At 44.7% G+C, this 27,404-nt stretch overlaps 2 protein-coding genes across 18 annotated transcripts in view; one reads left to right on the forward strand and one right to left on the reverse strand.

Annotated features, from left to right (window-relative positions):
• The window catches only part of TTC3 (tetratricopeptide repeat domain 3), a 131,592-nt gene extending 113,079 nt beyond the window's left edge, over positions 1-18,513 (reverse strand). For 5 of the 14 annotated variants that reach the window (XM_043538242.1, XM_037904028.1, XM_043538244.1 and 2 more), the window contains exons 1-5: positions 16,417-16,471; positions 16,233-16,312; positions 8,842-8,887; positions 2,157-2,289; positions 1,015-1,102 (exon numbers count right to left, since the gene is read on the reverse strand). In XM_043538242.1, coding sequence (XP_043394177.1) covers positions 1,015-1,102; positions 2,157-2,289; positions 8,842-8,887; positions 16,233-16,312; positions 16,417-16,456 — 387 coding nt within the window. In that variant the 5' untranslated portion in view covers positions 16,457-16,471. The other 9 variants (XM_037904079.2, XM_043538238.1, XM_037904065.2 and 6 more) reach the window with 7 other exon arrangements.
• A 55-nt stretch (positions 18,514-18,568) lies between these two features.
• Positions 18,569-25,365, forward strand: LOC102944779 (phosphatidylinositol glycan anchor biosynthesis class P). 4 transcript variants are annotated; one of them, XM_007068249.4, is made up of 5 exons: positions 18,569-18,752; positions 20,506-20,606; positions 22,952-23,024; positions 23,643-23,761; positions 24,846-25,365. In XM_007068249.4, the coding sequence occupies exons 2-5, from the start codon at positions 20,525-20,527 to the stop codon at positions 24,974-24,976; spliced, it is 405 nt and encodes a 134-aa protein (XP_007068311.1). In that variant the 5' UTR covers positions 18,569-18,752; positions 20,506-20,524; the 3' UTR covers positions 24,977-25,365. The 4 variants fall into 4 exon arrangements, with proteins under 4 accessions (XP_007068311.1, XP_043394195.1, XP_043394196.1 ...); XM_043538260.1 differs by having other exon boundaries at positions 18,590-18,752; positions 20,506-21,498; XM_043538261.1 differs by lacking the exon at positions 18,569-18,752 and adding an exon at positions 18,822-19,432.
• The last annotated feature ends 2,039 nt before the right edge of the window (positions 25,366-27,404 follow it).

Here is a 27,404-nt window from a genome sequence, read left to right on the forward strand (position 1 = left end):
CTTGCTTACAAAATCAGACATCAAAATACAAAAGTGTCACAAGCACACTATTAGTGAAAAATTGCTTACTTTCTCATTTTTACCACATCATTATAAAATAAATCAATTGGAATATAAACATTGTACTTACAGTTCACTGGTATAGTATATAAAGCAGTGTAAACCTGTCATTATCTGCAGAAAATTTTAGTTTGTACTAACTTTGCTAGTTCTTTTTATGTAGCCTGTTGTAAAACCAGGCAAATCTTGATGAGTTGATGTACCCCCTGTAAGACCTCTGTGCACCCAAGGGGTACACATACCCCTGGTTGAGAACCACTGCACTAGTTATTATGAAGTCATGTAACAGCAGAGTGGACCATCAAGATGCAGTTTTGGGCTGCACTCAATCAATCTTCCATTGATCAGAATTTTCAAAGTAAAAACTGTGCAATACCTCAATTTAAAAACAAAAAAACACCCCACACAAAATATTTGGTTCATCATTTGCACACTCGCCCTCAGTTTTCTTTGCTGCTTCCCCCTCTCCTTTGTTTGGTGTCTCGTACCGGTGTATGGTTGTTTTGGACCAGACTAGCAGCAGCAGCAGCATTTAAACAGCAAACTGTTATTGAGCAAAAGAACAGTGAAAGTGACCAAGAAAAAGCAACTTTATTTCACTCTGCGGGTAGGAGGACCTCTCAACTCACTGACGCGGCTCTACTGTCTGTACTGCAATCATGGATCAGAGAATGCTTTACTATCCACTGTTCAAGCACATAACAAAAAGATGGTCCACGTTCCAATCAAGCCCCAGGAGCCAGTTTTCCTGCAGACATTACTGAATCATTGTACTTCCCCTACAAAAACAGTCACTCATGGTGCAACCCAACCGACTGTCAACATATTTATTCACCCTAGCAAAAACAACTGCCTTGTACTAATTTAACATATAAATCAAGATCTGTATCATGGCAAGGTGCTAATTAAGCAGTCTAACACATTTGAAAACATAAGTTATAGACCACCACTTACCACAACTTTCTTAGCCAAATCAACAAGGTCTTCCAGAACCTCAATATCCCAGAGTCTCTTCAAACTTAGCTCACAAAAGTAGGAATTGCTTAAATGAAAACATTTATTTTTTTAGAAAAGTAATTTTTGTCCCGTTATATAGCCTTAGCTATTATTAAAGTCAGTCAGATCTAAAGAAGACAGTGTTTAGTAACCTAGAGCAATCTCTTAAAAATGGGAAATCAATGGTAGCTGCGGGGTTCTTAGCACTTTCAAAAACCAGGGCAATGATTTGGATGTTTAAATACAGGCATCTATTTTTGAAGAGTTTATCCCAGATATTCACAATCTAGTCTCTTCAGTTATAGCCAGGCCCCTACCAAATTCACGGCCATGAAAAACTTGTCACAGGTTGTAAAATCTGGTCTTGTGTTTTTTTACTCTATGCTATAGAGATTTCAAGAGGGAAACCAGTGTTTCTGAAACTGGAGGTCCTGACCCAAAAGTGGGTTGTGGGTCCGGGGGGGAAGGAAATCGCACAGTTATTTTAGAGGAACTGCAGTATTGCCACCCTTATATCTGTGCTGCCTTCAGAGCTGGGTGGCCAGAGAGTGGCAGCTGCTGGCTGAGGGCCCAGCTCCGAAGGCACCAGCGCAGAAGTAAGTGTGGCAAAACCATACTATGCCATCCTTACTTCTGCACTGCTGGTGGCAGTGGTTCTGTCTTCAGAGCTTGGCTCCGGTCCAGCAGCCGTCGCTCTCTGGCCACCCTGCTCTGAAGACAGTGACATGACCAGCAGCCATGCAGAAGTAGAGGTAGTAGTATTGTAACCCTCTTACAACAACCTTGCAACCCTCCCACATCTCCTTTTTGGGTCAGGACTCCGACAATTACAACACTGTCAAGTTTCAGATTTAAATAGCTGAAATCATGAAATTTATGATTTTAAAAATCATATGACCATGAAATTGACCAAAATGGACTGTGAATTTGGTATGGTCCCAGTTATAGCCAACTTTGCTCTTTGCCAGATTGAAGCATTAATGTGGGCATTTTTAGTACTTATGCATCTATACTCTAAATTCACAGAAATCTTCTACGTTAAAATAAAAACAAAAATGTAAAAGGACACGATTAACCAATATGAATACATGCATGCTTACCTTAAATCGGTTACTACAGGTTTATTCTCAAGTTTAAACAGAAACGGCCAAATGATGTATATTTTAATCACATCGCAATAGTCTTTCAGTACATGAACTGGCTTACTGCACCACACTTCACAGGGATCAGCTGCTTAATAAAAGAAAAGGAAGACATAAGGAACCTGATTAAGAATAACCAAAGCTTAGTGGTTTTTTTTAATTAAACATTTGAGTAATTTCTATGCTATGCTCAGGCCTAAAACCTGGAATCAAGGAAATCTGAACACACCAGGTATAGCTGAGTTCTTTGCCACAACCTCCCAAATAAATGGGAGATTCCAGAAAGGGCTATATTTGCAAACGATCAGAGTCAAGAGATTTTCTTTTGGGGTTGGGGGAGGGGAAGAAAAGAAGGGGAGAGGGAGGTTTTTTGGGGATTTTGTTTTTTTAAGAAAGGACATATTACCCTCTCTCAACAAATCTCTAGCAATAACACATACAACTTTTTGTTTGCTTTCACCTTTCAGGAAGAACATGCATCTGACCCACAGTTTCTAGTCCATACATCTCCCACTACTTCCACAAGCATTACAGGCTGAAATCAAGCATTTGTTTCTCCCTCTTCCAGTCAGAACCAACTTCACCACGAAGAGGCATATGGCTCAATCTAGAACTAAGCAATATCAAAGAGTAATTTGGAAACTCCTGCTAGTGAGAAACAAACACTTGACTGTCCCAAGACTGCAAATAGCATTAATTAACCAGGTCACTAATCACTCAGAACAGTTCAGCTGGTCAGAATGCTGCAAAAACCACTATCAAAGCAGATTTTTTTCTGACTGATGCAGCACAAAGAGCTTTAGAAATCTTATTGTGGTCATGCAATTAGACCTGGAATAGGTCATTTGAGAAGCAAATCCAGGAAAAGGACACTCAGAAGCCACTACACAGAGGACCCAGGACAACAGATTATATTAATGTACCAAGCCACTTAAAGATTTCTAAAATTCAGTAGACTCTATTAGCCTCCAAGAGCATGCCATCAAACTGTTTTTCTGACATGACCAGAAAAGTGTGTCAGCCTCAAAAGAGATGAGGTACTTGTTAAGGACAAACAATGACAATTGTCACCGCCACGCCACTTCCTCCTCAATCATAGTATCCAGAGTCTGGCCAGTTATGCAAATTGAGACAGAAACCAGTAGGACAGTCCTAATAATGGCCTGAGATGACAAAGAAGAGTTACTATTCATGAGGAAATTGTACAGGTCACGGACTTACAGGCCCCGTGCTCCCTCTCGGCTCTGTACGGTCCCTGGGAGGAACCTCACTTCAGTGAGACAGCTCTTCTTGGGGGTCCACTCTCTCTCAGTGGTTAAGCCCTGGACTCCACTGCCTCCTGGAACCGCACCTCCTGGAACCTCCAACACGCCTGTCTCTCGCTGGGTAACCCCTCAGGGAGTCCACTTGCTCTGGACCCTCACAGGGGTCACAATCTGGGTGTTCTGGAACTGCTCTGGGAGAAGACTCTGCTGCAGCATGACTCCCTTCAGGGCATGCTGTCCAGGGCAAGAAGCCTCCTCAGCTTCAGCACTTCCTGGGTCCAACCTCAGAGCATTCAGCACCCCCCCGTTCACACCGTGAGCTCCCCACAGTGAGTTCACCTAGATGGGACACCTGGGGAAGCCTTACATGCCTCCAAAGGGCACCTCCACTTCACACAGTCAGCAGTGACTCTCAGCCAGCATTGTAAAACAGAAAGTTTATTAGTCAACAGAAACACAGTACAGTTTTCTACCCTTTGGTAACCTGTGACCAGTGTTATTGACCAACCACTTTCTTAAAACAAAAGCCATATCAACAGTATGGGCACTGTAGCAGCATAGCAATGGCATCATAGCTATGCTGCTGTAACCCCATAGCATAGAGGAAGGGTGGTCAACCTGAGCCTGAGAAGGAGCCAGAATTTACCGGAGTACATTACCAAAGAGCCACTGTAATATATAATGTGTACATATTGTGATAGACCCAGGCCAGCTGGGTACAGCAGAGTAGTAAAAGGCAGATATACTGGCCACTGGATAAACAGTTTTCTGTTCCCTGACTGACCAGAGCCAGGGCTGCTCCAGGCTAGGGTGAACACATGACTCCAATTAGCCTGAAAAGAGTCAGTTGAAGCTGTTTGAGTCAGATGTTCTCATTAGCCTAATTAAGGCCCCTCTGATACTATAAAAGGGCTCACTCCAGTCAGGCCAGAGAGAGCCAGGGAGCCAGAAGGGCTGGGTAATGAAGACACCCTCAAGCCACTAGAAAGGGAGCCCTAAGGTAAGGGTGAAGAAGGCATTAAGAGAGAGAAGTGGGAGAGCTGTGGGAAAGTGGCCCAGGAAAATGTAGTAACTCTGGTGGTGAAAGGTTGGCTGCCAACAGCTGCTGCCATTAGGGTCCCTAGGCCGGAACCTGGAGTAGAGGGCAGGCCCGGGTTCCCCCCAACCCGCCACAACAGAAACACCTCCTGTGAAAGGAAGACAGACCCCTGTCAGGACAGGAGGTTAAACTGTTCTGGAAAAAGCCCGTAGGGACAGAGACTATAGGAGTTCTCTCACCAACCTCTTTGCTGGCTTATGATGAAAAGGGCTCAGAAGACTGTAACCCTGGCCCTAGAGAGAGAAGGGCTACGTGGAAGGTCACAGTGAGCCTCTGAGGCTAGCATAAACTGCCTGGAACCCACGGGGACAAGGTCAGAGCTCTGCCACTAATATATACATATACATACACATACACACACAGGCGCGCACAATTATGTAAGTTGATAATGTATATTTATTATGCATTTATAATATATAGTTAACGATAATCTTTTACTTAGTGGGACTTCTGGCAGTCTGCTTTCAACAATCCCCTTGAAATCTGATTTGTGTTCAGTTGTGCTCACACATAGCAGTTCTCTTAAGTGGCTGTCTGTTAAAATGGATCAATGCTTGAATTTCACATGTTTGAGTGTCAAGAAAACAGACTCAAAGATAGGTCGAGGCAAACATCGAGATTAATTTTAGGGCTGCACCTCTGTTGGCATATTTATCCTTTGGTACAGATTTCCAGAAAGTAAGGGTCCCCTCTGAAATCTGTTCAGAAGACAATCTGTCATCTTCCAAAAGTTCTATTATTTCCATCTGCGATGTTGATTCATCTGTCACTAAAGGGGGCTTCAGATAATCAGAAATCTGATTTGAGGTCTTTTCTGATGCAAATCTTGGAATCTTTCCTCAAAACTGCCTTAAGATCTTTAATCAGGCTCGCATACCTAGTTGTACTCCTTTTTAGGGGTTCTGCTGTATCTTCTTTTGATCTGGCTTGAAGTTGTGACATTGAGGGAAAGTGTGTTCTCTACCTCATTTGTCTGTGAAATAACTGCAGTTTGTTCATGAACGCAAATACACCTTGCACTAGATCAGACAGCAACCGGAATTTTCCTTGTAAGTCCATGTTTAGTTTATCCAAATGCAGCATCATGTCTGCAAGAAATGTCAAGTCTAGAACCCACCCACGATCTGTAAACTCGGGGTGTATTCTGTGCTTCTCCTCCATAAACAATTTTACTGGTTCCAGGAGCTCGAAAAAATGGGAAATAACTTTACCTCTCAAAAGCCATCGAACTGCACAGCATGGCAAATGGACAGGGATGTCATCTTCACCCAGTTCTTCAACTAGATTATGAAACTGTCTGTGATTGAGTGCATTTGAGAGAATGAATTTCACAATGTGCAAGACAGGTTTCATGATATCAAATTTGAGATTTTTAAATACCAGTTGGTCCCGATGAACACCACAGGGAAGTGTCCAAAATTCGGGAAAGCTCTCATCAGACTTACAAAGCCCTACTAATCCATTCGCAGATCCCCACGTGGACAGAGCCCCGTCTGTTGCAAAAAGCCACTTGCCTTTACAGAAGCTCACTGCCATTGCAACTACCAACATCAATGCCTCCTTTAGATCTCATCCATGAGTTTTGTCCTTTAGTGACACGATATCGAGGAGTTCTTCCCTTACAATAGTCGTCAGATACACAAACACCAATAAGAAGGTTTATCCTGTGCATGGCACGACTCATCCAAAGAGTTGCTCAAATACTCACACTGCTGAAGTTGTGAGTGCAGTTGCGATTTGATGTCCCTGTTCAAGTTGGAGATTCTGCGTTCTATTATGTGGCGTGAAAGCTGCAGGCCAGACATTTTCTTCTGTAGATTCTCGTTCTCTGGTGACAGGATTGAAATCACATCAGTGAGGCATGTTTTTATAAGCTCTCCTTCAGAGTAGGGCTTTTTCACACAGGCTATGTGCCAGGCCACATAATAGGAGGCTAACATTACAGTCTGATCAGTTGGCAAATCTGGTGAAGAACTGGGCTTCTACATCTGTTTGGTTTTTTTCCCCCCAAAGTTTTCAGTTTTAGAGTGTGGAGTTTCAGAACCTTGTGAGAATTCTCGATCCATATGTGCATGACTTGAAGCGAAAGGATGCCTCAAGTTTGAAGATTTGAACTGAGACACACATCTGGCAAAGAAGTCACATGGCCTTACCATTACATTCAACAAAAAAGTACTTATTCTCCCACTCCTGTTGGAAGCCTCGATTTTCATCTCTGTATTTTCTTTTCTGTTTGCTCTTGCCTTCCATTGTTAGGCAACGTAAGAAAATTTTTGATTAAAAATTTCCACACCAGCTAATCACTGTGTGCTTTATTCAAGAAGACACTGGTGCCGGCCACGGGGTGCTGGACCACTGGCTCTGTCCCAGGTCCCACTCCCCACTCCATCTCTTTCCCCAAGTCCCCACCCCACCCTTTCCCACCCCCTCCCCCCGAGTAAGCAGTGTTCTCACTCCTCCCCCACCCTACCCCCGAGCCTCCTGCATGTCACAAAATAGCTGATTGCAGCGGGCAGGAGGCACTGGGAGGGAGGGAGAGGGGCTGCTAGGGCTGCCGGTAGGTGCTGAACACCCACCATTTTTTCCCCAAGAGTCGGCTCCTAGCAGGAGCCACATATCTTCTGAAGAGCTGCATGCGGCTCCGGAGCACAGGTTGGCCACCCCAATATATAGTTAGTGTAGTAAGAAACAGTCCATGACCCAAACAGCTTACAATCTAAATAGACAACAAATGGTAGAATCCCTGTGAAGGAACTGAGGTACCAAGGTCTTGGGTACATGGAGAACTTTACCAGCACTATTATATCAATATAACTCCATGCGTGGACACCTGGAATAACAGTGGCCATTTTTAAACTGAAAAAAAAAAAATCCACTGTTTTTCCAAATAGAAGTGTCTACATGGGGAGTTATAGCAGTATACTAATATTGGTAAATTTCTCTGTATAGGTGAGTCAAAAGAGATTAAGTGACGTGTAGTTGAGAGAGTCTGAAGAATGGGGCTTGGTATGAGGCTTAAGGCCTAAGTCAGGCCCTGCTGATATAAAGCAAAGTTAGAACGAGTCAGGCTATGAGCAAACGTCAGGCCCTCTTACGAAACAGATGTTTGCTTGCATGTTCGCTGTCTGATGCACAAACTTGGCAAGAACAGGGCTGGCATTACAAAAAACACAAACACTCCTTAGGAGTGCTAGGCACAGGATACTTGCATAAACACATTCCAGAAGGGTGGTACCAGAACACCCCAAAACCAAGTTATGGTATAAATATACTACTCGAAGATGACACAGTGACCCCTCCCAAAGATAAGGTCAGGGTGATGCATAGAGATGTTCTGATCGAGCCAACATGTACAAGGTAAAGGGTGGTAACTAAACACGTCAGAGGGGCAAGACATAAAACTTATTTGTATCAGTGTATAAAAGAAGGGTCACAGAGGGGGTGTCTTCGTCCAGCCTATGCGGGAGTCAAAGGCCACTGCTCACTGAGCCAAGTACACTAGCACATGTATGCCTGTTACAATGTAACTGTAGATGTTGATCCAGGGAGCTAGGATAATAAACCTGGCCGAGTACCTTTGCCACTGAACCAAGTCTGTGGTCTTCTTGGGCAGTTTGATAAAGTCTGTTTCCGGGCTATCTGGCCAGAGAGAATACAAATGCACCCAAAAATTAACAACATGCCCATGGTCACACAATAAGCATGGCAAAATCAGGAATTCAACTCATAATCGCCCAATTCCCAGTCCAGTGCCTTAACTGCAAGACAATCCTTCCTTTCTACAGAAATGCATATTTAGTTACAGGAAAAAAAACTGTAGCTCAAACAAACCAAGCCACTAGATCCTAGCCCCGATGACCTCAACAGGTCTCTTCACAGTGTAAAATTAAGCCTCTGCAGGATTGCGGCCCAAGACCACATAGCTGAAGCAACTCAAAGACACCTCATTAAGAAAGCAGAGTTGAACCTGAAATGGAAAATTAATGCTGAATTTAAGCTTCCATTCTCACATCATACTAAGAGATTGCATGCATGTAATCCTAATAAAATAACATTATTATTCTTGCTAACATATGGTTCTCTGTTAGGACAAGAGTGAGAAATATTGCATCATGAAATATACGTGCTTCTGCTCAACAGAGTTCCAAAAGAATGTTCCCAGCCATCCAAGCAAAATATAGGGGGGGTTAGGGGGAAAGGAGTGAAACATCAGTCCAAATGACCAAGTAAAGCAGACAAAAGTAAAATGTTTGCTAACTTCCAACATCAGTTTACATACCTGTTTTATGTTTATTTGAAGAACGCTTTCTAAATTTCTCATGAACCTAAAAATAAAGAAAATTTTATTTTTTTGCATAGCAAGCAACAATCACAATGCACAAACCACAGGCAATATAATTCCTCTTTTGCAATAGTGATTTAATTGGTTCTAAAGCAGTTTACGTTTATTTAACCTTGCTAAGGACTTTTTAAGGTCTGTCACCACTTTTCTCACCCTTTGCTTTACTAAGATATCAAGGAATAGTGCTAGAAGACTTTGCTCTCAAATAACACAAGGGAAAAAAAAAAACACTTTGTGGACACAGCCACAAGGATCATTCCTGTCCCTCTACTCTGAATGCAAGCATTTTTAATCCCACCTTCAACACAGATGGTCTTACTATTTTCTTTGAGTAGAACTGGATGAATCTGCCTCAGGTCTGGTCTACAAGACAGACCTATACTGGTATAACTAAGTCACTCAGAGGTGTGAAAAATCCAAGCCCCTGAGCAATGAAGTTATACCAGCTTACCTCCCTATGTAGACAGCGCTATTGGAAAAGCTCTCCCACTAACATAGCTACAGCCTCTCAGGTAGATGGTTTAACTACACCAATGGGAGAGCTCTCTTGCATTGGCTTAGAGTCTTCATTAAAGCACTACAGCGATGCAACTGCACCAATGCAGCGTTTGAAGTGTAGACTTGCCCTTAGAAATCAATCAACACTACTCCTCATTTACTCCAGGGGGAATTCTGCACAGAATACTGTTGCAGATTGCTTTGCTCCCCTGCTGAAAAATACCTGGGGGAGCAAAGAAATCTGTGGGAAACACACAACCCTTTCCTTGGCAGCCTGGGCACATCTGCCTGGAGCAGCCAAAAGAGATGTAGACTGGGGGCAGCAAGGGGGAGGGGGAGAAATGTGGAGAGATGCTAAGGGGGCAGGGCAGGGCAGGGCACGGCACATGCCTGCGTGTGGACAGCAAGAGACACTCTGTTCCGCTCCCTTGCTATTGTGGTGCCCGGGCTTGAAGGGGGTAGGCCTTTGTAAGGCAGGCTTTGTCCTGTGAGGCAGAGCAGAAATGTAACAAAGAAGCAGGTAGGCTGCTAAAGTTCCCATTGTCAGTTAACTATTCCCATTCTTAGTCAATTCCCCCAGGAGCCTAAAACACATGTAAAAGCTTAAAGGCTCCTTTACCTTGCCAGGGCAATGTAAAGGAGCCTTACAGTAAGTGACAGTAAGGGAATCCTCAGCTAGGAAGATCTATGTGCTTTCTCATTTTTTTTCCTCTGCCAGAGTGGCACAATGGAGCGAGATTGCAGCTCAGGATCTATTTTGCTTATCTATTTTAAAAAAGATAGGACAATGATTAGCAACACTGTATCACTTTCATGTGTGAAAGTGTGAGCAATTTAAAACGACATTCAACTTTACTTTTATTTTGGTGATCTGTAATGTAATTAAATGAAAATCCAAGATTATAACTGGAGTGCAGGGTATTGGTTACCAAGTATTTGTAACTTCAACATCTCCTAACACACATGAAAGTTAACAGTTATTGTGATTTTTTTCTGCATGGTAGTTTAAATAAATTACCAAAATAAGTGAAACTGCTGTGATTATACTGCATTACTTTGACAAATAAAATATGCAGAACTTTGCAGAATTTTTAATTTTTTGGCACAGAATTCCTCCAGGAGAACTCATTCAGCCATTGGTCTTCACAGTCCTACTAAATGAGGGGTGGCCAAACTTTCTGGACCAAGGGCCACATCTAGGTATGGAAATTGTATGATGGGCCATGAATGTTCACAAAATTGGGGGTTGGGGTGTGGGGGGGGTGAGGGCTCCAGCTGGGGGTGAGGGCTCTGGAGTGGGGCCAGAAATGAGTAGTTCAGGATGCGGGAGGGGGCTCCAGGCTGGGACTTGGAAGATGAGTGGTTGGGGGTGCAGGAGGGTGCTCTGGGCTGGGACTGAGGGGTTCAGAGGGTGGAAGGGGGAATCAGAGGCGCAGGCTCGGGGAGTACTTACTTCAAGCAGCAGCAGGTCCCCCCTCCTGCTCCTACTCCTACTCATAGGGACAGCCAGGTGGCTCTGCACGCTGCCCCGTCCGCAGGCGCCACCCCTGCAGCTCCCATTGGCCGTGGTTCCTGGCCAATGGGAGCCGCGGGGGCAGCGCTTGAGGAGGGGGCAGCATGCCGAGACACCTGGCTGCCCCTATGCATAGGAGCAGGAGGGGAGACATGCTGCTGCTTTTGGGAGCTGCGCAGAGCGGGGCAAGCCCCCGACCCCACTCCCCGGCTTGAGCAGTGAAAGCCCTGGACCCTGCTCCCCAGCGGGAGCTCGAGGGCTGGATTAAAACATCTGGAGGGCCAGATGCGGCCCCTGGGCTGCAGTTTGCCCACCCCTGTGCTAAACCCTACCCGTTTCAGGAAAACGGGCAATCCAACCAACAAGTCCCTTTGGGTCTCCCACCCTTTAAGTAATCATTGAATATGGCCAAATATAGTAAATTGCACAGTTTAGTCAGACAAGATTATCACTGTGTCATGATATTACACATGTGCTACATCTCCGACCTCTTTACAGTCTTTCTGGGATCATACTCTTCTTAGGAGGAGGCCTGGGCCTCCACTTCTCTCAAGAAAGAGCCCCATAACTCCAAGACTGCTTCGGCACCTCTGGATGAGGTACACCAGATGTTGTGACAGGCATGTGTAGGACCCATGGGTCTTGAAAGGTGTGTTGTGGGGGGGGTGGTGTTGATCATCATAGCAGTGAAGTCAAGTCTACAGGGTCAACACTAAATGCCTCAACAACTACATGGGTGAAACCAGACAATTACTATACACTCAAATTAACACAGGAAAATGATAAGACAAAAACACCACGTCACCTGTGGGTGAACACATTTCACAAAGTGATCACTCTATATCTGATCTCAGTTCTCATTCTCAAAGGAAATCTGCACACCACCTTCAAAAGTCTGGAACCTTTAGTTCAAACTTTCTTGACAATAAAAATCATGGACTGAATAGAGACACTGAATTTATGGCTCATTACAACCATCTATAACCCATTACCACAAAACAAGCTGCCGTTCCCCCTCCCCCTTCCCCATGACTGGAGGATTGTTAACAGGCCACTTAACATATTTCAAGGGACCATTCAAGGTGAACTACTTACACTAAACAATCTGTTCCACCTTGTATTTAGCTGTAACATTAAGTATGTTTCCCAGACCTGAAAAAGACCTCTGGCCATGTCTACACTACAAAGTTAAGTTGACTTTATGTAAGTCAACATCTAATCTCCAAATTAAGCAAGTCTGTCTTGTGTGTCCACCCCATACTCATCGTGTCGGCGGACTGCATCCTCATTAGCAGTGCTTGCACTGATGCACCGAGCACTGCACTGTGGGTAGCTATCCCACAGTGCAAGTAGGCAAATGGGATTTTGGGTAGGGCTTGCAATGCCTCATGTGACCAAAACATTGTCGCAGGTTGTAACGGGAACATGGCTTTAGCCTCTCATGACGCATTTTCCTCCCTCCCTCCCTCATATCAATGACAAACAAACTAAGGTTTTTTAGCCCCTTTTTTCAAAAGCCTGGGTTAGTCGCACGGACACCACAGCCTGATAAGCATGGAACCCGCTCAGCTGTGCACTCTTGTTGTGAGCATTACAAACACCTTATGCCTTATCCTGCAGTATTTCCAGAGCCGAGACAGGAGCCCCCTCATGGAACACTGCAGTGTCATCCAAGCAGCCCTGCTGCAAGCCATAGTGAAACAATTCACAATTGCTGATGGCAGTCGTGCATCAGCCGAACACAGCTGAGTACATATGGCAGAAGAAAAATTAAGAGCTGAAATCTTTCTTCTGCTGTATCAAGTCAATCTTGGCCCTGCTGTTAATGAAAAAAGCATCCTTCAGCATCTGTAGTTGCTGGAAACTCTTTCTTCTCCTTTAACTCCTCAGTAAGCTTGTCTAACTCTTCTTGGAGCTGGGAGGTTCCAGCCTGCTTTGCTATGTGCAGACTTCACAACTAATCCTTCAGCAGTCTCTTTTCTTCTTTCTTCATTTCCCCTTTTTAGCCTCACCTCCGAAAGCAGCTGCTTGGCCACAGAGAGATTGGCACCTGTATCCTGCCATTGGCCCAGACACCTCATAGAGCTTGTCTGCCCTCTTCTATTCCAGATGCAGCAGCTGTTTCAAATCCTTCTGTGTGGTGCTATACTGTCCGTCCATAGTGTCTTTCACTTCCTGTTTTGGCTGGTTGATGGCGTCTGTCAGTCACATTAACTGGAGGATTGGACTAAAAGAAATCTGATGAGGTTCAACAAGTACAGAGTCCTGGACTTAGGACGGAAGAATCCCATGCACTACTATAGGCTGGGGACTGACTAGCTAAGCGGCAGTCCTGCAAAAAAAAGGATCTGTGAATTACAGTGGATGAGAAGCTGGATATCAGTCAACATTTGTGTGCCCTTGTTGCATATTGGGCTGGATTAGTAGGAGAATTGCCAGCAGATTGAGGGAAGTGATTATTGCCCTCTATTCGAAACTGGTGAGGCCACATCTGAAGTACTGCATCCAGTTTTGGGCCCCTCACTACAGAAAGGATGAGGACAAATTAGAGAGAGTCCAGCAGAGGGCAACGAAAATGATAAGAGGGCTGGGGTATATTACTTATGAGGAGAGGCTAAGGGAACTGGGGTTATTTAGTCTGCAGAAGAGAAGAGTGAGGGGGGATTTGATAGCAGCCTTCAACTGCCTGAAGTGGGGGTTCCAAAGAGGATGGAACTAGCTGTTCTCAGTGGTGGCAGATGACAGAACAAGGAGCAATGGTCTCAAGTTGCAGTGGGGGAGGTCTAGGTTGGATATTCGGAAAAAAACTATTTCACTCGGAGGGTGCTGAAGCACTGGAATGGGTTACCTAGGGAGGTAATGGAATCTCCATCCTTAGAGGTTTTTAAGGCCTAGCCTATAAACCGGCTGGGATGGTTTAGTTCGGGTTGGTCCTGCTTTGAGCAGGGGTTTGGACTAGATGACCTCCTGAGGTGTCTTCCAACCCTAATCTTCTATGATTCTATTATTCTTAGACTTGGAACTGCCCAGCTTTTCACATGCAAAGGAGTCTGAGTACAGCTCTCTTATTAGGGTAGTGCATCTGCTTTTCGCCTTGAGTCTATATTTGCTTTCCTGGTCAGTCATCCCCAGTAATGCTGTCGTTTGGACTCTTGACTTAAGCTACTCCCATCTCTGAGCCCTGCTTCCCTCCTTAAAAAAAAAAAAAAATAAAAAAATCAGGATTTCTTGGTCTCGCGTATTCGCCACTGCTGAGAGTGGTCTCTCCTGGTCAGGCAGCATCTGGCCTTTGACATCTTATTCAGGTTTACTGTCTTTCAAAGCTTGGAATATTTTAAACATTGTCTGCCCATCCAGGTGTTAGTGCTGCACTCTTACCTGTTGGGCTTCTTGAGTGCTAACACAAAGTTTCTCCTAAGACAGACTCCATTCCCTTTCAAGCACTTTAATCCAAGACCTGACTAAATAATTTCCCTCACTATCTGCTACTAGCCCGAACTACCTGTCAGATAGTTGATGGGCTTGCTTACCTTGCTCAAATAATTTTGCCAGGAAAACATCCAGTTTGCAGATGCAAATGTAGAACTGCTTCACCACCTCATTTGCATTCTTGCCCCACACGCTCCCTGGGACTCTGGGAACTTTGGGACCTAGGCTGATCTTGCCTCCCAAGCTTCCTCAGCCTGGGGCCCCTTCTTTCTTTCCCAGCAAGTGCTGGGACCATCAAGCCCTTCAAACTTCTGAAGTTTTTCTGCCCTGTGGCCACATGAGAAATCACTGTATCCCAGATAATTCGGAGTGTGGGGAGGTGGAACCCTCTGGTCAAGCTCTAGCCCTGGCTTCTGTACTGTGAGTTTCCCATTACACAACTTCATGCATTCCCATGGGAGGTCTCCTCTGTTTAAAATTCAAAGTTCTTGCCAGGCAATGTGTCTTTCCATGTCCCAGTTCTTCACATTTCAAGCACGTTAATAATTCTAGGACAATCACCCTTCTTGGCCACAAACAGTGTTTTCTTAGTCTCTTTAAGAGACATCGGGGTCTCTTGCGTCTGAGACTAGGCATCCTTTGTGACCCAGCACTTTCTGGGTGTGCCACAGTACTCTGCACCACCCAGTAATCTCCCTTGTTACTCCAGGGACAAACCCAATTTGCATGCCCCTCTTGCCCACAGTACCTGCACCCCCTTAGCAGGACCATCTGACTTCTTTCCCTTCCATTTCTAACAGCTGGGCCTACAAGGATTGCTGGGCTCCCCCGCAAGCCTGTGACAAGGGCTCCTTGAGTTGTCACTGCTACTCCTTCTGCAGATCCAGAACATACGACATCTTTCACTCAAGACAAGTGTAAGCATTGCTCTGTGTTATCATCCCTACTTGATGGGAGGGGGCCTCATACCCCACTTCTAGCACCATACCATAATCAGGGCCCTCACCCTAGAGTACCCCTGGCAGCCCAGTGAGGCCCCACCATTGTCTCTGCCTCAGTTTCCCTGAGTGACAGTTTTATGAAGTCCAATGAGATGTATATATTGAACATCAACCGTTCAGGGGCCTAGTTTATTCAACCCCGAAGGTGGAATACCACATGCACAGGAAGGTGCAGGGCCTAAGTCAGCATTAGTCTGTCAACACAGTTATATCCCATGTCCCTTACCAGTGAGGCCTTCATGACACAGAACCCTTTTCTAGAGTCCAGGGCCTCTTCTTACTAACTGGGGGAGGGTCTCTTTTCTTGGGTCAAGGCCAAACTCCCAAGACCTTTCCTCAGGATAACGTCTGATTTCTCATTCCAGGGCTTCTGCCTGTTGACGTCTTTCATGGGAGTCATTCATAGTCCCTTCCTTCCAGAAACCCTCCCACTGAAGAGTATTCTTCCCAGGTTTCCTTCACTGGATTCCCATCCCCTCTGGGAATAGCTTTCTTTATCACGCCCAGGTACTTCACTGCCTAATTAAATGCTTCCCAATTACTCAGTAAGCCATATGAACCTGAGTTGCCTCATTCCCCCTAGTGCAGCCTGTCAGAGGTAAGCCGAGCCCCTGACTCCTCCTGAGGGCCAGATACTATCTGATACACCCATATAACTTATTCCCCGAGTGGAAGGGGAATAATCTATACTGGTATAGATCATCCTCCTATCAGCATAACTGTGTTCCGATTAGGGACCCTACCAGCATAATGATTTAAATTAAAAAACAAAAACCACCTACACCTTATCTGACAGCTATTCCAGGACAAAATCAGAGTGCAGACCACCTAATTAAGAGCCTCCATTAGGCATCCTGCCAGTCCCTTATATATTAATAGTTACTTACCAATTCACAGCATTGTTTAGCACAACCACCATAAAAAGTGGAATCAGACTTCAATGTAGTTACTTCCATAGTGCATGCCTCTGGGGGAAAAAAAAGCCAGAAATGCATTATAAAAAAAAACCAAAAACTCAATTTGTATATTCATCTGACAGTGCTTAGAATGTCTGCAAAATTAAATTATAACCTAATGTGAGGGGAAATGATCCATTCAGCTGTGAATCCATTCAGCTTTCCACTCAGGACCGTCTAGAAGTCGAGATAATCAGTGTTACCAAAGAGGTTACAATCTAGGTATAAAACTAGAGACAAAAGATGGATAGACCGATGAGGGAACACAGGAAACAAGGAGACAATATCGGTCAGCATGATCATCTGTGGAACCAGCACAGCCTGTTAAGATTTTTGTAGGCTTCATGACTCGGGAAAGTTTTTTTGCACTGGAACACAGAGAACAGTCAACTTCATAGAAATTTCTATCTGCTTGCCAAAACTAACCCAAAACACTTTCTTTGTAATTTGCATTTTACAGCCTGTACTCTCTTTACTGATCACAGACAACTATGTACACTAACCCAAATTCATAAAATGCTTTTGGTTTGGCTCAGGGCAAACTGTCCTGTGATCTCTCTGTCTCTCCATGGGCACTTCTTCCAAGTAGCAAGCCTCGCCTCTACCTGCACTTCTCCCAGACCAGAACCCCACAATTCACACCACTTTAGACAGGATCACCAGACTACAACATTCCTCATTTAGCAGCCATATACCTCAGCTTGTGCAACTGGGTTTAACTATAGACTCCTCTCTGGAAGCTTGTGGCCAACATGAAATGCAGTGGTTCAGAACACGTTCTTCAAAAAACAAGTGATTTATTCATTCACAGAAATGTAACAAGGAGAGAGAACAGGGTTTTAAATAAAAAAAGCCTATACATATATTTCCTACCTAAACCCAGCCCACCGTTGCCTGTTTATGGACATACTGCTTAACCCAGGTACCCCAAGCTTGGCCAGAGTGAGAAGAGTTGCCCCCTGTAACTGCTGCCTTCCTGACATACTGAGCTCTCCAGTCAGTGAGTCGCTCACCTCAGCTCCCGGGTTCAATTTTATCCATTCCAGAGACTCTGTGTTCAGGATTCCCAAGTTCCTTTGTCTGACTTGGCACCGTGCATGCAGTCCAGACTGGTCTGCGTGTTTCCCCACAGGGGCTTACCTATGGGGCTTACCTATAGTCTTTACCATACAGTGGATCCCAAGCATTATCTATTTCAGCACAGGACAATTAAAGCAGTCTGCAGTCATCATGTCTTGGCTCTTGTGACCCAAAGCTAGCTAGAGGTGATCGTAACACTTACAGCACTAATCCGTCACCCCCGTTTCACAGGACACAGGTACACCTTGGTGCAGACAACGCCAGCTCTTCACGGCGGTCAGTCACTACAGGGAGGGGCGCTCGCCCGCCCCAGAAGCGCGGGCGCCGGCGAAGCGGGGGCGCGGGGCCCGAGCCGGCGGAGAGCGGGCCCCTGTTCCACGCGGGCTGGACGCCGCCTCACGTGACACTTAGCTCCCTTCACCCACGTTTTCTCCGCAAACCGGGGCGCCGGAAGCGCCTCAGGCCAAGCCGGCACTCCTTGCCGGGCGCGCCTGCTGCCGCCGATCCGCCTCTCCCCGCCACCGGACGCGGCCTGGCGGCGCCGCCGCCGCAGGGGCTCTGGGGTGGGCGAGGGGAGCGAGCGGGACCCGCCGGAGCCCGGGCGGATGGTGCCAGCGGGCTCCTGTCTCCTCCTCGCTGGGGCACCCCTGGCAGCCAGCACGGGGGAGGGGCCGGGGGGAGCGAGGGCGCCCTGTGATCCCTCCCCCCGCCGCCTCCCCCCCTCTCCGGGGCTAAGCACAATCGCCGCCGCCGCCGGCCGCGCGCCACACGCAGAGCAGGCGGGGGACGCGCGAGCACAGAAACGATCGTTGAACCGATACCCCAGGCGCACCCCCTGACAACGCCGCCCCCCCCCCAACTCACCGGGCCGGGCCCGAGCCCCGAGAGCAGCGACACCCCCCACTTCCTGCTCAGCAGCAGCGGCCAACGAGCGGAACCTCTGCCAAAGAACAGCCACTTCCCCCACCGCCCCTCCCTCTTCCTCCCAGACCTTCGATTGGCTGCTTGCCTCCTGACGTCAGGGGTTTCAGAAAGGGGAACAGGCTCCTCGCACCTTGCGTTGCCTGCGCGAGAGGCCGAGGTGCACGTCGACGCTTCCTTAAGCTGACTGGCGAAAAGCGGGGAAGCGGGTCTGACGTCCTCTTTTAACGTCATGCGCAGGCGACGACTCCGATCGCTCACGCGTGTGTCTGTCGTGTCACCACGCATGCGCGCAGAAAGCCGTCGCGTTGCGCTCTGGATGTGTCACAGGCGGTTGGGTAGGGCCGGGCGCACCTCCCCGTCCCGATGGAGGAGGCTCGTCGTGCGCGGCTTCCTCTCTCTCACTGGCCTGGGGAGTCCCAGGCCTCACCCGGAGCAGGCCGGGGGGAGGTGAGAGGGGGATGGGCAGAGCGGGAGGCCAGGGGGCGCCACCTCGGCCCGGTGCTGCTGCTGCTGCTTCTCCCCGCGGGTGTCAAATGGCCGCGAGCTTGGCGCCGCGCGGGCGGCAGTTTTCCCGAGGGGGATGGGTCCGTGCGGGGAGCCGCCCCAGTCCTGAGGGCCTCGCAGCCCCCAGGACAGCGAGAGCCTCCGGCGGCCGCGTTGCGGTGACGAATGGGGCTCCCGGCCCCGTCTGCAGCGTTGTTGTTGCCCGCTCCCCTCCCCCCTCCCCGCCACCTGCGGGAGGCACCTGGGCCGCGGCGAGCTGCCCCGGTGTCGCCTTGTCGTTGGAGTTTCCTGGAGGGCCTGCCTCGTTCACGGCCCGTCTCCGCACTGATGGCGAGGAGGGCCGCGGCTGCTCCGGGAGGCGTCGGGGGTTGGCACCCACGGGCCGTGCTGTGCCCGCGCTGCCCCGCAGGGGAGCGAAGCGTCCTTTGGGTGCCCAACTCCACTGCAAGGAAAACCCGGGCTCCGCACGGGTCTTCGCCCCCGGCAGGGGCAGCCTGTGCCCAACAACCTGCTTGGTGCTGAGCAGGAAATACTGCTTCTTTTAAGCCCTGGCTTCTTGTCCGTGCCAACAACTGCAAATCCAGTTAGAGTGCAGGTTCCCCTGCCAGGAGCCGTGGCAACAGGTAGCCCTAGCGCAGTGGTTCTCAAACCTTTGTACTGGTGACCCCTTTCACATAGCAAGCCTCTGAGTGAGACTCCCCTTATAAATTAAAAACACTTCTTTATATATTTAACACCATTATAAATGCTGGAGGCAAAGCAGGGTTTGGGGTGGAGGCTGACAGCTCGTGCCCCCCTGAGGGGTCCCAACCCCCAGTTGGAGAACCCTTGCTCTAGTAGTAGGGGTGTGACCACATTGCACCAGGAACAAAACTACTTGATTCCCATTTGCCATAATGAAAGTGAGAGGAATAGCATATTCATGGGTTTCTCAACATCATGGAAACCTAAAAACCTATAAAAAAAATCCCTATTGTAGCTTTGCCAGGCATCCGGTTTTCAACCAGAACGCCCGGTCGAAAAGGGACTGCTGACAGCTGCTAAAAGTCCAGTCAGCTAAAAGCCAGGCTAAAGCAGGCTCAGCGTGGCTCCCAGAAGCAGGTGGCATATGTGGCTCCTAGGTGCATGGGATAGCCACAGGGGCATGCTGGCCCTGCCCCGAGCTCCGGATCTGCAGCTCCAATTAGCCAGAAACCATGGCCAATGGGAGCTGTGGGGGCAGCAGCTGCGGGCAGTACACAGAACCCCTGTGGCCGCCCCTGCACCTAGGAGCCGGATATGCTGGTTGCTTCTGGGAGCCAACTGAGGTAAGTGTCACCCCTTGCCCCATTTCACACCCCAGCCCACTGCCCCAGGTCAGAACCCCCTCCTACACCCAAACTCCCTCCTGGAGCCTGCACCCCAGCCCCTTGGCCCAGCTCTGAGCCCCCTCCTGCACCCCAAACCCCTCATACCCAGCCCCACCCCAGAGCCCACACTTCCAGCCTTAGCCCGCACCCCAACCCCCTCCTCCAGCATGGTGAAAATGAGCGAGAGTGGGGGAGAGCAAGTGACAGAGGGAGGGGGGAATGGAGTTAGCAGGGGTGGAATCTCAGAGAAGGGGCGGGGCAAGGTTCAGTTTTGTACAATTAGAAAGTTGTCAACCCTACCCTAAGGTAATGTGTAGCTAATAGCTTCTTGTAATTCTTTTTCTCAGTTAAAAAGAAGAGACTGACATGGTTGAAAACTCTCCAGCCCCATTGCCTGAAAGAGCAATATATGGGTTTGTTCTTTTCTTAGGTTCCCAGTTTGGCTTTAGTAAGTATGTTTGCATTCTGAGCAAAGTGTTACATGTATTTGTTGTATTAAAAGGCAGAAATGAATACTGTACAGTCATGCTTCTAGTAAGATTAACTCTGTGTTAATACTTCTCATGTAATAAAAATTATATTAGTTGTGAAGAAGGACTAAACTAGGGGGAAGGATAGCTCAGTGGTTTATGAATTGGCCTGCTAAACCCAGGGTCATGAGTTCAATCCTTGAGGGGGCCATTTAGGGATCTAGGGCAGAAATTGGGGATTGGTCCTGCTTTGAGCAGGGGGTTGGACTAGATGACCTCCTGAGGTCCCTTCCAACCCTGATATTCTATGATTCTATTATTTGCAGCGTTGGGCCCAGGATATTAGAGAGACAAGATGGGTGAGGTAATATCTTTTATTGGACCACCTTCTGTTGGTGAGAGAGAAGCATTAGAGCCCGTGTAAGCTCAGAAGCTTGTTTTCTCACCAACAGAAGTTGGTCCAATAAAAGTTATTACCTCCCAAGCTTGTCTCTCTGAACTGTTGTTAAAATCATTTTGCAACTTTGTGGGATAATCCAAGTCTTGTCAGTTCTCCCTTGTATTATCCTTTTGGATTTTGTTCTCCCTGATACTGCTGCTCGTCGCCATGTAGCCAAGTGTGCTGTGGGAACAACTATATTTCAGGGAGTTAGTTGAAAATCTTTCCAGTAGGCTGAGTGTACAGCATATCATGTGTACACAGTTGGCACTTTGTGACCTGTGTAGAAGTTAAAGGTGCAAATACAAATTCTGAAGATGTGGACTGATACTCAAAGATGAAGGCTGACAAGAATCACATCAGTTTCACTGTGCTGCTGCTTTCAGCAATGATGCGCCACAACAGAGGAAGGTGCTGGAGATACTCATTGGGTAAGGAGTGGAGTAGCAAAGAGCCCATACTCCTTTGCAGCAAGTTTGAGGCTTTTGGGTGGGGAAAACTAAATAGAGAAGGAGTGTTCCTTCTCTTCCAACAGTTAGAGAATAGTTTAGGGACTTCAAATTTAGCACATCAAAGACAGAGATGAAAAATGGAGCACCAGCGATTTCAGGGACAGAAGAGCATCTGGCTGTAGGAATCCCAGAACCCTTCCCATTTCAAGCAGCTCAGCAAGGATGGAGCTAAGGAGGGCTCCACTCCAAGGGTGTTCCCACCAGACTCTACCCTGGGATTCCATCTTCTATATCCTCTTGCTAGTAACTGTTCTGTTGATCTAAGATGTTGTAAAACCTTAACTTTTGATCCAAAATTGACCTTACTGTTCTTCTTAAGAGAAATATTTTTGGATTAATACTTACTTCATTGGCACTGAAATCAGTAAATCCAAATTTACTCCCATTCTAAATATATTTTCAGTAAAATACCCATTTTTAAAAACATTTCTTCAAGTATTAGGTTGTTGTAACTCTTGTTTCAGTTTTGTGACAGTTGGGACTAGTGTGACTCTCTGTTACTTTATCCTTCCCCACCAATTCCCGATTTATATGTTTACTTACTTGCCAGAATTCTAGATTTTGAGCTCTCTGGGGCAAGAGCTGTCATTGTGTGCTTGTTTGTACAGTACCTAGTACAATGCTATCCTAATCCCTATTTTGGGTGTTTACATTTTATCATTTCTATTGTGATAGTCCCTTAAGTGGCATACTATAGTAAAGAACTGAAGTATTTAAAAAAGAAAATCTCATTGAAGATGTGTGGAATTCCACTCAAATAACATTTGGTACTCCACAGACGTCTCATTTTGGGAGTTAATTGGGTTTGTTGGGGGGGGGTTAATGGCTAAATCCTGCTGTCCTTGTGTGGTCAAATTACCCATTAACATTATTGCTAGTTTTGACTGTAGAATTAAACCCTTTGTGGTTTAGTGCTGTCATATAGTTATACATACGTAGTCATTTGTGCATGTTTCTGAAGACCTAGAGAAATACTTTGGACCAATGTTCTTAAAATACAAATGTTTAAAATTAATTTTAAATTAAAATTTTAACCTTTTTTAAAAAATCGACAAATGGTGCAAGGAATTCTTGTCTATTTTATTCTGGAATTAGAAAACAAATATGAAGAAGAAGAGAGAGTTAAAGTACCATCAGTTACAAAGTTTGTATCCCTGTTGCGTAGTTTTTGTTTTCATGGTAGCATTCTATGCAGTATTTCAGCAGACCTATTTAGATGCTTTTTGGAATCTATAGAGAAAATGTTTATAATTTGTTTGTATCCTCTATAATGACAGTGCTATAAGTGTTGATCTAGAACTAATTTACCTCTTAAAACAATGTAAACAGTACCATTATGCTCAAACTATTAACTTTTATTCTTTTTGCACAGTGTTATACCTTGTATGGGCGTATGTTCCTGAATCTTGGTTATTCTCATTGGGACTAACATACTGGCCTCAAAAGTAGGTTAAATTCATTCACTGTTAAACATGTGAACGAGCAAACGCATACCCAGAAAAATTGTGCCAGTGTCCTTTTACATTTAAAATATTTTACATTTAATCCAACTTGGAAAAGGAGATTTAATATGTTTCTCCTCACAAACAGCTACAGTATTTATGTAAAGTAATGTTTATGTAAAGTAATGTCAGAAACAACAGTTTACTCTGAAAAATTATCAGCAAGCTAAAATGAAGTGCAGTTCACCTGTCTGCTATGTTCTTAAAGTAACTTGGCAGCTTGGTTTAACTAAGGTTTTTTTCTGAAATATCATGGTAAATTGTATTAAATTAAATTTTCCAAATAAACTGTCTAAGGCATTTATTTGGCTATTATTCCATACTGGTCACATACTGGTCACATAATTCCATACTGGATCTTTAGTTAATGAACTGCATTTTCAGGGTCTTCTCTTTTTAGTGTGGTGGGTTTGGCTATAACTGTTTTTTCTATATACTTTAAATTCAATTTAAATGTTTCTACTTCTGCACAGTCGTGCTTGATTTAGAGCTGGAAATAATTTTTTACTAAAGACTTTCTTTTGCAAGATGTCATTTAAAAATAAATATTTTATTCTGCAGGTACTGGGCAGTTGCTTTGCCTGTATACCTTCTAGTTACTTTAGGAATTGGCTATATACTACTCTTTGGTATTAACATGATGAGTACTGCTCCGCTCAACTCCATGCACACCATTACAGGTAGTTGATAATTTTCTTGTCTAGTTCTTAAGCCTCCAACAAAAGTTTTTGACAATCACCGTAAACATATTTGCTAGTATAACTAAACTAAATCAGATTCAAAGCCTTGAATTTTCACCTATGTTTAATGTATTGATGTATTACAGGAGCTGTTATAAACAATTATATATTTTGTTCAAACTTCATTTCAATACAATGTTAAAACAGTCAAAACTTGCAGTTATATTTTTTTCCAAATATATCTTCTTTAGGACAACCATTACAGTCTAGCATTTGCTACTCTTTCCCATGGATTTTGTTTCTGCCCACCGGTCCAGTTCTGACTACTTGAAATACTGGTGGCTTCCTCCGTATTTTCCCATCTTTCTCAAGATGGTATTTCTTTTATTTGCTGATAACTGTTTTTCCTGAGCAAGAACATGGGAGAATTCAAAAATTACCCAGATTATTAGAATCCAAGTCTATGCTAAAGATAAGCTGTCCCAATTGGCAGACCATTTCGCCCATATCCATTCACTTCTAATGAAAACCAACAAAATTAGTATTTAAGGCATGTTTCATTGACTTATTTTGATTTGCTTCCACTGAACTGTGCATTGAAGTGGAAAGAGCCAAATGTAGACTCTGCAGTAAAGATGGTGATGACTTGATGACTAGACTGATGACTTGATAGAAAGCTGCTGAGGTCAAGAAAGAAAAGGGTCAGCAGCACGCATCCACAGGCAGAATTTAGCCGCAACTCTTTCTTGAATCAGCACTATGGAACTTGCTTTGCTAGAGGGAGCAGAACGTTAATATCTACTGTAGATAAACTGATGTTACCAACAAAATGCATTCACTTTCAGTAAACCAGAATGATGCTGTAAATGTCTGAAAAGTGGAATGTTTCCTGAATTTCACTCTGTTAAACGTTGTATTGGATTAGGTTGTAGCTGGATGTGATGTAAAATCAGAGCAGTATGCTTTTATGTTGATGAAGTGTAGGAGTCTAACAACACTTCTAGCAGGAAAACAAAGTATTTCATTTTATACCATCAGTTTTTAATCATGGAATAGTGAAATGTCTTTTGTCGTATTTCTACAGATAACTTTGCAAAAAATCAGCAGCAGAAGAAATCTCAAGAAGAAGCAATCCCTGCATTGAGGGATATTCCCATTAGTGAAGTAAATCAAATGTTTTTTCTTGCTGACAAAGGCATTTGTAACAGAAATTAATTGGAATCAGGACCTGTTAGAATAAGACACTCGTACAATAATTTTTAGAAACGCATTGTAAGAAAAGTCAAAGGCTTGTCAATGCTAGGAAATTTAACACTTTCAACAACTGGAATAGATGGATTTGTACCTAAATTAAGCTGTGGTCAGCACTGGTTCACCTGTGGCATAGAGCACTGAACTGGGACTCAGAAGATATGGGCTGTATTCTCAGCTCTACTGCTAGCCTGCTGGGTGACCTTGAGCAAGTCACTTCACCACTCTGTGCTTTGGTTTCCCCATCTGTACTATGTATATGATACTGACGTTTATAAAATGCTTTAAGATCTACTGATGAAAAGTGTTATTTAAGAGCTATGTATTATTAAACAAATTGATGATTGTTGAAATGGTTTTATTTCTTAATGTAGAGAGACCTACAGTACTAAACGATAAAATACTTCATTCTGGGAACTGAATTCTTCCATATAAATTTGTGTAGCTATGCTCTGGATCTGAAGTAATCTGTTCAGTTACCCCTAGATTTTTTTTCTTGCACATTGAGGGTGGGATTTTCCAAAGCTTTCAGTGTTTGGCTTAATTCTGCTCTCATTGACTTCAGTGGGAGCAGAGTTAGGCCAACACTGAGTGTTCTTAAATATCCCACCCTATTTTGACCGGTCATAGTAAATTCAAGTATATGCATTGTGACTGTACAGTAATATTAACAAAATGTTTTTAATTGTCTAAAACAGATTGCATTTCTAATTTTTTTCTGAGGGCATCATACTTGCCTTGGACATATAGTGCACAATGGATTTTCTTTAGATATGTATTTCTGCATATCAAGAATATCCTTGTTTTCCTATCTTATTAGACTTATTAAAAGTCATAGGGTTTCCCAAAACCAGGAGAAAAGGTGGGGGATGAAGAAAAATCCAAACAAGTTCCCATTTAAATATTAGTTGTTTTTTCTTAATTTGTTTTCTTGTCCTTCATTCTAATTTCCTAATTATTAAAAAATTACAATTCTTAACAGTACTAAAAATAAAATTCTTCCGGACCCATGGAACTGCTGTAAATGCCATACAAAACTGCAGGGCCGCCTTCTTAAACTCAAAGGAAATCTCAAGGTATACTGTGTTGTTTCTAAGCCACTGCCCAAATATCTTAAACAGAGAATATTCTTCCACTTACACATTACTTTGCTGACAAATCATCACCAGAAGTTGTTTAAATATTTTATTTGTCGCCAGCTGACATCCTAACACATTGCATCATAAAACACTAGTGATACTAGTTAAAGGCTGATTGTCAGACAAAAATACCAGCACTCCTGTCAGGAAAGAACTTAAGAGTTACAAAAAGTTACCTTATTTCCTTTTCTAATGAAATGGTATCTTGGAAAACTCCTGTATGCAGGACCTCATAATGATCCCATTGAAACCAATGAATGTTCTGCCACTAATTTCAGTGGGAGTCCTTCCTCCACATCCCAGCTTGCTGTAGCTAGACAATCACATGGACGTTCCCAACTTGTGATCCAGAATCTAAGCTTGCTTGTTTGGTTGGTTATTTGGTTTTGTTATTTGCCAGGGGCGAGGGAGAGGAATCTCCAGCTCTTAGAGCAATGAGAAAAATCCTAAAATTTTGAACCAAACAAACCAGTGTAATGCTGTCTGCTTGAGTTTGCAGATAGCCTGAAATAATAGCTCTAAAGTGTGTAACTTGCCCTTATTCATCTCATTGGGGTACTAATTCCAGAGCCTAATGATTCTATTTCAAATGGCAACATTAACTACTTCATTGCTGATCAGAATATGCAAGAAAGAGGAGTGTCTTGGAATCTCATTTTGATGTCTCAGATTGTGTAGGGCATATTTGTTTGAGTGGAGCATTTGATTTGGGACAGAGCTTAACTTTTATCTTTTTTCAGTTTGAACCCTTGCTTTTCCTCATACAATCTTGAACTGATAGAAATTATAGGCTATTCTGGCAAGGACCATGTATTTACTATTGCCTAGCCATGGGGGGAAGAGGGGTGTCATTAAAAAAATTAAGTTACCAATTTTTTTTTTTCTTGAGAGAATTCATGACTAGGTCACTCCAGGGTTATATATTTTCTCATATGCAATTTATGGTTATAATTTTCTTGTTCCTTGACATTTTTTTCTAATTTTTTCAGAAAGCAATTTAACTTTTAAATTCTAACTTGACAACTAGTGAAAGCTCTGGTTCTGGTGTCATTTAATTTAAGGATTAAATTCCTAGTTAAAGATACACAAATCCCTACAGGATAAAGAAGAGCTACTGGAAAATGCCCTCAAGCCCTAAAAGCACACAAACTAAAGGATTATAAATCTTAAACAAAGATTCTATCAGTGATGAATCTGCCATTTCACTTGTCTTCTGATCTAGCACAATTACGGGAAAACTACCAGAAAGGACC

The sequence above is a fragment of the Chelonia mydas genome, chromosome 1, assembly GCF_015237465.2.
Source record: "Chelonia mydas isolate rCheMyd1 chromosome 1, rCheMyd1.pri.v2, whole genome shotgun sequence".
NCBI lineage: Eukaryota > Metazoa > Chordata > Testudines > Cheloniidae > Chelonia > Chelonia mydas.